This window comes from Perca flavescens, chromosome 7 (assembly GCF_004354835.1).
Source record: "Perca flavescens isolate YP-PL-M2 chromosome 7, PFLA_1.0, whole genome shotgun sequence".
NCBI classification, from domain to species: domain Eukaryota; kingdom Metazoa; phylum Chordata; class Actinopteri; order Perciformes; family Percidae; genus Perca; species Perca flavescens.
In genome coordinates this window covers 7,594,309-7,605,269 of record NC_041337.1, presented here as the reverse complement: position 1 = coordinate 7,605,269, position 10,961 = coordinate 7,594,309, and the positions used below count along the sequence as shown (strand labels likewise).

At 41.3% G+C, this 10,961-nt stretch overlaps 1 protein-coding gene and 1 non-coding gene across 3 annotated transcripts; both read right to left on the bottom strand.

Moving 5' to 3' along the window:
- Window positions 1–250: 250 nt before the first annotated feature.
- Window positions 251–9,131, bottom strand: kansl2 (KAT8 regulatory NSL complex subunit 2). 2 transcript variants are annotated; one of them, XM_028583034.1, is made up of 9 exons: window positions 9,043–9,131; window positions 5,709–5,966; window positions 5,361–5,533; window positions 5,082–5,196; window positions 4,312–4,475; window positions 4,010–4,173; window positions 2,684–2,780; window positions 1,577–1,830; window positions 251–575 (listed from the first exon to the last, which is right to left on the bottom strand). In XM_028583034.1, exons 2-9 carry the CDS (start codon window positions 5,957–5,959, stop codon window positions 342–344), a joined length of 1,452 nt encoding a protein of 483 aa, XP_028438835.1. In that variant the 5' UTR covers window positions 5,960–5,966; window positions 9,043–9,131; the 3' UTR covers window positions 251–341. The 2 variants fall into 2 exon arrangements, with proteins under 2 accessions (XP_028438835.1, XP_028438836.1); XM_028583035.1 differs by having other exon boundaries at window positions 427–594.
- LOC114559481 (small nucleolar RNA SNORA2/SNORA34 family) lies at window positions 2,372–2,506 on the bottom strand. The gene has a single exon (XR_003693106.1). It is a non-coding gene; the product is annotated as a small nucleolar RNA SNORA2/SNORA34 family (small nucleolar RNA).
- Window positions 9,132–10,961: the final 1,830 nt, after the last annotated feature.

Genomic DNA, 10,961 nt, shown 5'->3' with positions numbered 1-10,961 from the left:
GACACAGCTATCTTCTAACCATATATAAACTGGGAACTATATTCTCAGAAAGGCGAAGCACTGCTACTTCTGCGGAGTGATTTGCTTTTTCAAGAAGAAAAAAAAAAGAAAATAGGGTACAGGTTGAAGAAAAATAAATAAAAAATAACCAAGTTCGCCTTTAAGTTGCATCTATGTTTTCCTTATTCACATCATAGTGCTACAGTCAACCATCGCACAAGCCTTAAAATTGATATCGTACTGACACAGATTGTGACCAAGATTTTATTAGACCCATACATTACATACAACAAAACTGAAGGAGTGTTACCGCAGTGTATGGGTGCCATCGTTCATAAGAATCAAGATATTCGAGATGCCCCCGATTGAGAGTTAACCTGGTCATGCATGATGGCATCCACATCTCTTTCCGAGAGCTCGTGTTCCGAGGCATCCAGGTCTGGGTCTTCTCCAGTCAGGATGTCCATTGGGGCCTCAGCGATGGCTCGGATGGTCTGGTCCTCCAGGGCCAGGGCCGTGTCAAACTGTAGGGGGGACGGAGGACCCTGCATACCGTCCCCTTCCACATCCAGGTCCTGTGTAACAGGATGAAATCTAAATCTTAACATAAAACTTTTAAAGTTGTATGTATATTTGTGTCATTTGGAGCATCCTTGCTTCGGAATAATCAATGTCGGTGTGGTAATGCAAACAGCTTCAGCTGTTTCCGCCATAACTGTATGTGGGAGAAGCATCCAGTTTTTGACAGAGCTTGTAACCCCAGCCTTGGTTTATGCCCAATTCTGAGTTTATCGTACAATACTGAAACGGCAAATGACAAACGGCAAAGATTTGTGTAATAAATATGAACTTTTGATCATCTACAAGCTGGACACTTCTTGGGAGTCGCATCACAACTAAATCTCAGAGGCTTGTTAAGAGAGACTGAAAAACAAGTAATTTGCTTCTTCTAAAACATGCCAATAGCAGTATTTCGAGGGTGCTTTTAAACCTGTAGTTTGATTCATTTAGTCCGGATCAAGCAAAAGTGATACATTTTTTGCCTTTTATATTGTTCTGCCAGTTGGCGTTCACTCGGACTCTTTTAAAAAAAAAAAATAAAAAGGGCTAAAGTCATATTGACTGACAAATCAATGGACATTTTTTGTGCCCGTTGTCCCACATAATCAGCGTTGCAGTCTTCTGTTACCACGATTACTGAAGCACGTTGCATAAATATACAGATAGATCACTCTTGACAAGTTACAATCATTTGAAGAATTATGAATTTAATAGTTTAGCTTTCAAATGCATGCTAAAAATCACATCCACTGTAACAGCAGATAGAGATCAGTTTTTTTTTTTGTTGAATCAGACTCCGTTACGAAATATATTGCATTCTTATTTGATGGAGATAGGACCATCTTTGGGACCTGTGTTAACTTTCTAGCTCCCACCCCAGACACGGGTGGAGTGAACCGTCTCACCCTAAAAACGGCAGCAGTCCTATCCTAAACGATAAGTGTGAAACATTACATTTTTAATACAATGCAAATACATCAGAGGACCACGGTAGGGGAACATCATTTCTACATACATCGCTGAACTCTAGTGGAAGGCTCTCTGTGGGCTGAAGCTCTGCTGCACTCAGATACATGTCCCTGCTTGCAGTGGTGATCTGCTCCTGTGGTGGAGGCTCCTGCTCAGGCTGGTACATGGGGGGAGGCAGGGTGAGGTGCAGCGGGCAGCGAGGATCGTCCGACTGACCCATATGCACGGTGCGCTCACATGGGACATCTTTCAGGCCTGGACACATTTTGAAAAGCACCTGATTGCCGTCCTGGAAGATGTCTGAGTGTGGGGTTGTCAAGGACAATGACACACAATGTCTACACAAACAGAGAAATGACCACAACAGAATAAACTGATAAAGAAAACTGCTCCCATCTTAAAAAGTAAAACCAAAAACCCAAGTCTGACCTGTGGACATTGCGATAAATGACAAACTTTAGCCTCAAAAGTTAGTGTAATTAGTATTACTGCAAGTACTACAATTATTCCTGTGAAAATAATCTTGTTGTAATCATTTCTTAACATAAGGCTACTTACGGTGAAGTTGCAGTGGGCTTGACATGCCCGAGTGATTTTGTAGTTAGAAGTTATGCAATTTAGCCTGAGCGTTAATATTTGGCAGGGTTTGTACTGCTCACAATGAAACACTGGTGTCAAGACACCATTTAAATCACCGTCCAACTAAAATGGCAATTGGAACACAAAGTCATGCACTTCCAATAAAACTATTTTGCGGTTAGCAGATACAGATAAATCTACAATTTAAATCCAGCTGATCCAAATGATTTGATGTTTTAACTGTAGGCAGGGTGTGAAGATATTTTGTTCCTTCCAGCTGAAAAGATTAGCCCCTTTGTTACTCTGGGAAAAATCAACAGACCACAGGAAGGAGTTTTATGTAGGCACCATTTGAAACCAACAGCTACTGCAAGCTGCTGGTCTTGATCAGGGCCGAGGTCAAGATTGCTAAATGAGCAGAAAACCTCAGTTTGTTCATTTAAAGACCTGTTTAAATGTAAATATCTTCATTCAATTAATATTAGGAAAATACATCTGGGGTTCCTTATATGTAAACGTTCCACACAACTGTGGTTAAACATGCTAAAAAAAATAAAAACATAAGTGAGGATACGTGAGACACAGTGCCTGGTCATAGGCATGCAGGGGTTGGTACATCGAGTTCCCTCCACAAAGGAGATGCACTTCTCATGCACCGTTCTTGTGTGTGGCTGCAACAGAGGAAGGAAGTGTTAGCTAAGGTCCAAATAGAACCTAAACAGTATTTCCTCTAGAACTATAATCATCCTTAAAAACATTAATCATTCCTTTGATGCCACAAACTTGTCGAGAGGAAAAAGCCTATAAAAGTGAATTGAAATTCCATTCTGCTGCACTCAAATATGTTGAGCATAATCTCAAATCCAAAAGTATGTATTATCTGCCCAATTCACAGTAGTAATCAACATAATTGAGGACACTATTGCCCTGCTACATTTAAAGCATAAAAATGTCTGGCCACATATGAAAAATCTCCCTTTCAGCGGTATCTAGCCATGCAGATAGGTTTGGAGATATCGGCTTCAGAAATGCATGCCTTCACCGCAATACAGTGGAAGTGAATAGCATCGTTTGTAGGTCCCACAGATTTTGGACAAATACATTAGAAGTCTACAGCATCATTTCTCTCCACCGAGTCTTAGCAAATATGGTTAATACAGGAGGGCAGCGTTAGACAAACGGCAAGTTTGGGGGCCAAACGGCCCCTGGCAGAGCTGAACTTTTCCCTTTTATAGTTTACACCAAAACTTTAAAATTATTTTTCATCTCTAGTCTGGTAGTGCAACACAAGAAATTGAGAATATTTAGTATATTCTCCAACTATGTTAGCCCCTTAGGAAAATGATAGTATGCTACTGGATACCATCCTAAAACAGTTCTATAAGTCAATTTATTCTTAAATATGGTTATTTAAGAAAAGATAAAACACAACATAACATGTAAGCCTGTGTTTCCACCACGCCTGTAAATAAACAAGGCTTAAAAGAAAAACTGGCCCATGATTGAACCAAACTGCTGACCCCTGTGCTGTCACAGTTTTCATAGAGACTACTGTATTATTGTATTGTTGTTCCAGTGAAAACAGCTCAAAGCAATGTATTTGGATCATCCAAAGAACTTGGAAAATTGTTTCTGGAAAGACAAACTGCCCTACAGTTTAAAAGCACAAACATAATTCCCTTCACAAAAACGTACACTGGGATGGCCACAGAGGTTTCCGACGTTGATTTCTTGAAACCTGAACTAGAAACCATTTTCATGGCTACATACCACTAGGAGAAAGGGAGTGTTCTATGTGGTTTAGTGAACGGACCCTTTAACATTAGTTAATTAACAACATTAGCTATAAGTCTCAAACGCTTAATAGTTTTACTACTTTCTACTGTGATGGGGGTCCCACCTGAGGAGCTCCGTCTGTCACAGCCTGCCTCCTCTCCCTAAGCTGCCGGTGCAGCAGGGCTTCCACACCGTACCGACGACGGTATCGGCGCAGAGCTTTGAGCTTCTTCAGGTTCTCCCTCTCCTTCATGGACAGACCTTCAGGCCCTGTCAGCAGACTGCTCCCTGAGAGCATCATAAACAAATACAGATAACGCTCAGGGCCGTGAGGGCATAAACATGAGAGGGCGTGGAATGATTTCCAACAGGTACACAGACAACGCAAAACAAGTCTCGTTACTAACCCATCAGTTGTACATTTACCTAGAGTTTCGTGCTCCACTTTGCGGTTGTGCAGGTATCGGCGCTTCTTCTCCTTAAGCAGGTGCTGCAGGCGTTTGAACTGGTCAATGTAGAGGGATTGGAGCCTGATGAGTTTCTCTCGAGTGATGAGTGCCACCTCCTCTGCCGTGTACACCCCTGCATGCCTGCGATTTACAAAAAGAAAATATGTCACTGTAAAGTTACAAGGAAAAGGATCATGTCACAGCTCTACTCTTCAAACTAGCTCCATCCCATGTGACTACACAATCTTGGATTGAGGCCAGATTAAGACATTTTACAATATACAAATTATATACAGGATGTGCTATATGCAGTATATTGTTTTTGCAATTAGTATACAAGAAAACATACATAGTTTTATTCAAACAGGAATTAGTATGTGTGCCTTTCAATAAAATTGTAATTTTAGAAAGCCACTGCTGACTAAACCTCAGAGAAAAAACATTTTCTTCAAAGATTTCATACTTTTGTTTTCCAACATCTTTCTGCAGTTATTTTTGCTGTTTTTTCTGAGACTATTAATCCCTCTTTTTTTTTAGTTTGTATGCTGACTTTTGACCATACATTTTGTCACCTTTCCAGTGTTAACACACTACATACTGAAAACCTGATCAGAATTAGTTTGTACAATGAATTCAGTCACAGCTTTTGTTAAGGGAGTACATTAATGTCCATGAGTCTAAATCCAATAACATGACAATGCTTGTTTAGATTAAAAAAAATTGCAATATGGACACAATTCAGCTTACTTCAGAGGATCCTCGTGATCACTGTCAACACTGTCTGCCTCACTGTCAGGGTCTCCTCTCCATGTCTGGTCTAGTACCAAGGGGCCCTGCTCCTCCTCACTCAGACTGTCCTCATCTGTCCAGAGAAGGTGTAGTTTAAAAAGTTATAAATCACACAAATATTAACATAAACTGCAAGAGAAATGACACACCATAATACAGGCGGAAAGTCAATGCACTGGCGATAGACTTGTAGCCGCAGTTGACAAAGCATCTCTCGGTCCAAACAAGACCATTTACCTAGAATCCGGCTAGCTTCAGAGCGTCCTCCGTCAATGCTGTGCATCTCTGCGCGGTTGTATCCACTTAGCTGAGACAACAGTGACTCTGGGGACGGACCAGAAGATGCCTTTCTCATCTGAGCACGGAGGGCCATGGCGTTCCTGCGAGCATGCTCTGCACAGAACGTCACTCTAAAGAACAAACAAGAGTCATTGGAGAAGCGTTGTCAGAAAGGTGCTTGGATACGTTATTAGGGGTCCAGTTTTTCCTGTCTTCCATACGAAGACTTACAGTTAATGATAAAGCGGAGGTCTAACTTGTTTATAACTTGTTAAAAAGCTTATTCAATTGGGACTTTCCACCCACCCATCTTTTCTTTCGACTTTTGGTGCAGCATTGGGGCAGCGTTTCCCATTCTTGGCAGAGACGTAACTGCACTGCTTGTATGGAGCATTCTTATCTTCCAAAATGTGTTTGATGCAGTACTCCAGGCCGTCCAGGCGAGGCTGAGAGCATGGTCGCTGGGTAAAGGAGCAGGCCAGGGGCTCCTGGGGACGAGGTGTCTGGGTCACCCGGTTCCGACTTGAAGGCAAAACGTGGATTCGTATCCTGTTCATCGCAAGTCTGCAAAATAGTTAGTTGTTAATTGATTAAAAATCGATTGACAGACTAATAATCCAGTTATCTATTTTGGTAGTGGGTTAATCATTGGTTTAATTTTAAGAAAAAAATAGCAATTGACAGTAAACTGAATATTTCAGTTATTCAGGTGTTGTATTGTCGGTTGGACAAAAAGACTGACAATATCCCCAGACATATTGTCATTTTATAGACAAAAAGACTAATCGAGACCTGAAATATGAAAGTTAGAGCTGCACTAACTACCAGAGATGAAAGGCATAGTCTGTATGACAGTAAATTAAAATCATCTTTTAGGAGCGCCACTAGGTGCTGCGGGGTGTCACTCTGCTGCTGCATAGATATCATGAGTCAGTAAGAGTTTGATTAAGGTAGATGCCATAGGCTTCTCTCACAGCAGACATTTTGACTTGTCATAGTAGGAAAAGCACAGCTAAAATTGATAACCTTAAAGAGGAACATGCTAACTTATTGGGACTTTAGCTTATTCACTGTAACTCCCACAGTTAGACAGGTTGATACATACCCTTCTCATCTCCATGCGTGCTGTAAAGCCGTGTGACGCCTCCAGCATTAGCTAAGCCTAGCACAGATCCTGCAGGTAACTGGTTCCAACTAGCCTACTGCTCCGAATAAGTGACAAAATAACGCCAACATGTTCCTATTGAAGGGTATGTATCGACTTGTCTAACTCTGGGGGTTACAGTGAATAAGCTAAAGTCCAAATAAGTCGGCATGTTCCTTTAACAATGGCTCAATTCCACAAAGTGTCCCAGTAAGCTATTTCAGTGAGTCAGCATGCACAATACCAGGACCTCTCCTAAGTGGAATGCAGCCATCATTAATAGTTTGGGATACACCTGTGCTTTTCCTACTACAACATGTCAACATGTCTGCCTGTGAAAAAGGGTCTATGAGAGCGACAGTGAGTGAGCGAGCATGCATGTGACCTTAACCCTGAAATCAAAGCTGCTGAATGGAATCCAGCCATCATTCAATTTCATTATTTACACCTGTGCTTTTCCTAGTGTGAAAGTCAAAATATCTTCTGTGAAAAAGCCTCAATGTAGTCAACAATGCTATTTGCACTCAGTTTCAACCTAACCACGTAGATAGATGTGTTGCCTTAACCCAACTGCAAAATAATTAGTCAGCCAGTCAGTTTAACCTCCTAGGCGGAAGTAATTAAATAAAAAATTAAAATTAAAAAAAAAAAAAAGGAGAGCGCAACAAAACTCATTAAACCTACAGCTGACCTGTTGTGACAACAAACCATGCACACTTCTCCATGGGGGTTTACCCTGAAAGTCTGGCCCCACCCATAGTTTATCTGTACGTACACACCACCGCCGGGCGTCTAAAGATACCGGAAGTCATTAATTTTCAATGGAAGCTGGCTTCTCTCAGCTGCAAGGAGCGTCAAAACTGTCGGCGTCGCGTTTTGGGCGTTTTGAGCGTCAATCAGAAAGTTGAACTTTGGTCAACTTTATGGTAATGAGCTATGACGCGGTTCAGCGGCAAACGGCAGCAATCAATCGGACTATAGACATCCTTCTCGCTGGCTGATTCTGGAGAAACATACGATGTAAACTTTTGTTCCTACCAAGACATTAGTTCCATGAAAATGGAGGGAAATCTCATAATCGCCGTTGCTGGGTTCCCCTATCATTTATGATGTAACGTTGTTTGCGTATAGGGACCAGTTAACGTGCCGTCACATGGTCTCTAAACAGTCCGCTCACAGTGAAGTCCTGCACGGGTCAACAGCTGGCGGCTGCTCGCTCTGCCTGCATTCTGCTGCGGTTCAGCGGCTAACTGCTAACAGACACCGCTGTGACCAACAAACAATACAAATGATGTCCTTATATATGTAATTTATAAAAGGTTTCTAGTGTCAGTGTATTGGCCGTGCAGTGGCTGCTTGTGCTTTTTCTTCAATCGTGTGTTGCACATGATCGAAGAATGCTCCCACGTCAGAGCGGCCAAAGCGTCAAACAGCTTCCTCGGACTTTTTGACAAGCGTCCTCGACAGGGCGTCCAGAGCTTCTTTGCAGCTCAAGTCGGCGGCGGTGTGTACGTACAGTATGGCGAATCGAGGCAGCTTCTCTCAACTGCCGCCGATTGCCACGGTTGTGCCAGTCAGCTCTAGCCTGGTTGACACCCAGACCCTTCTCAGTTGTAACGGAGAGTGACAGAGCATAATCTCAAATTTGCCCGAAGTTTGTCAGGGTTTTCCCCAGACTAACTCAGATCGGCTGCTTTTGGACGGGTGCCGAACAAAGTGCCGCTCGCTTGCCACTGTCCCGACACCTGCCTAAGGCTTGCCACTGCAGTGCCGCTCGCTTGCCATTCACTGCCAGTATCAGTAATCGCACTCGCAAGTCTCTCGTCGTTTTTCATATTAAATCTGGTTTCACATCGCTGGGCGGAAACCACCCGGACACTGCCTACATGCAAAAGTGTTTACCAACAAAATGCGTTTTTAAAAGCGGTTCCTGCCGCCCGGCGGTTACCCCCAGAAGTTTAACACAGTTAACTACGTAGGCGGCAACCGCTTCATACACCGTGATCAATACCGCGTCCCCTCTGCCGCCTTCTCTTAATTGAAATGACTGGAGACGGCGAGTTACAACGCGGCAGAGGCAGGTCAGGTGGCTTCTCAGATACGACACAGAGTAACTTTATTACAAGTAAATACACATCCTTAACATTTAAAACTATCATAAACACCAAACAAGTAAAACTTAAGTACTAACGTAAAGAATAAAATGTTTATTTAAAATCCAGCATAAAAAACGTTACATTCTGTCTTTAACCGATCTAACCCAGCCGCCACACGGAGCTTTAGCCCGCCTCTCTTTACTGCGTCACTCTTTCAGTTATGGCGTCGCCATCTTTGTCTAGCAGTTGCTAACACTAGCTAATCGCTACTTTTTTTAAATTGCGGCGAAGACCGAGTTTCGCTGACCAACGGCAACAGATGGTCGTCTTTTTGATATCATCGAAATGCCTCGGCGCCCGAAGACGAACACAAACGCAGTTCTGGTTTATAACTGCTTACCTTCCTCACGGCGATCCAACTGGGTTTAGCTTCCGAAACACACTACGTCGGTTTTCTCTTCTTGCATTAACCACTGCAGAAACAAGCTGAGCCCGCCCACTTAGAGTTCTGATTGGCCAAAATCTCTAGGCATTTCATTGGCCCACTAGCTGCCAATCAAACTGGCCTCAACAGTAGACATCTTTCCACCCTCAACACTGCAGCAGTGAAATTCTATAAACGTCCCTATGTAAAAACATTTTTTTTAAATAAAATAAAAAATCTAATGCAAGCGTTTTCTTAAAATATTTATTGACTTTAATTGAGAATAAAGCAACCACATTATATCAAAAAGAACAGTGTTCACATATGTTTTAACTAAAAACAAATAAAATCCCAAAACATTTCATTTCCAGACCTGAGTGTCACTAAAAACACCAAGATGTGAAAAAAACAAACATGAAACTTATTGTAGCTATGTAATTTTGCATTGTTAGGTTGCATGAGTGTCTTCCATTATTCTGACGTGATTTATTTTTGAAATGCTTGTCCTTTTTTTATTTATTTATGACTTTCCTCGCAGCATAAAGTTAATACTTAAATTGGAAGATGTGTGCATCTCCAATAAGATCATTTTCAAAAATGGAAATATCTATTTTAATAGTCTAACCATTAGACATGTAACACTTTGTCATTTGCATTGTAGGCAAACCTACTGAGATAAATATTCAGTGCATTTACTGTTTCCTTGTTAACAACCAAAAGTTGAATAACCAATAGAACCTCTGCCGCCTGAGCAAAGAGCGTGCGCTCCTCCCAGCTCACCTTCCATAGAATCGAGGGAACAAAAAATATTTCACAACAATGATTTGTTGTACCGCATTACTGTGAACTGCCTAAAACAAACAAGTTTTTGGGGATCACAAACCGATCAAACACAGCAGTAATACTATACAATCAAAACCACGTGAGCTTAGTAGGAATTAAATGTACAAATGATACCCAATCTTTCTCGCCAAGTGGCACCCCTTCCGCTATATTTAACACAAATTAATCATTCATTTAAGTCAATTAAGAGAGTTTTATACATTATACTCGGGACTCTTTAGTGGATGTATGCTGACAACCTGCCTGCCTGTATGATTTCCACAACTAAACACATGCAAACATTTCTGATGAATCATGGCGCGTGGGTGGACTATAAACAACCGGAAGCTGAATAAGCCACTGTTATTGTTCGAAAGGTATGAAGTCAAAAGACAGATTTTACATGATTAAAATCAGACCAGCATGAGTTGACAGACGTACACCGGGGGCTTACACATTTTTCAAACATCCCCAAAAAGGGAAATGCGGAAACGAAAGACGATCGTTGAAGACAGAAAGATGGCATTTGATCAGACTTTGATATAGTGTATTGTGAATACTTTTTTTTTTTTTTTTTTATTGTAGATTGTGCTCAATATGGTCGCCACAAAGTGGTCTCACCCCCCTGGCAGTTTTAGGGCGCTGCCGATGCCAACGCGGCAAATGTTGTCCATCCATATATTCTGCCTACTTCTTTTCTTTGCGTTTAAGCCATAAAAAGACTTGCCCTCCAGAGGAAACTGATGAACAAGTGACAAATTACATGACATTAAAAACGCACATTTCTTCTCTAGAGGGATTTTTTGTTGTTGTTAATTCCTTCATTTTGACGATGTAGATATGTTTGAACTCTTTGAATAGATGTACATCCTTAGTGTAATCATTTGAGAACTGAATATGAATATTTTACAACCATTTAAAACAATGACTGCAACACTCAAAATGAAAAAAAAAAAAAAAAAAAAAAAAAAAAAAAAGTACAAGCTTACTTAATTTACAACTTCTTTTTTTGTTGAAATTTTTCATAACAAAATGTAAAAAATAGTTCATGTTTGTTTTAAAACATTTTACAG

What these genes read in the sequence shown, in the direction of transcription:
- kansl2 (XM_028583034.1), bottom strand. Translation starts at nt 5,959, where the DNA reads ATGAACAGGATACGAATCCACGTTTTGCCTTCAAGTCGGAACCGGGTG. An exon ending in TGAAGCTAGCCGGATTCTAG is followed by an intron (nt 5,197 to 5,360) that starts GTAAATGGTCTT and finishes TTCTCTGGACAG; the next exon opens with ATGAGGACAGTCTGAGTGAG. An exon ending in GACCAGGCACTGTGTCTCAC is followed by an intron (nt 1,831 to 2,683) that starts GTATCCTCACTT and finishes CCCCACACTCAG; the next exon opens with ACATCTTCCAGGACGGCAAT.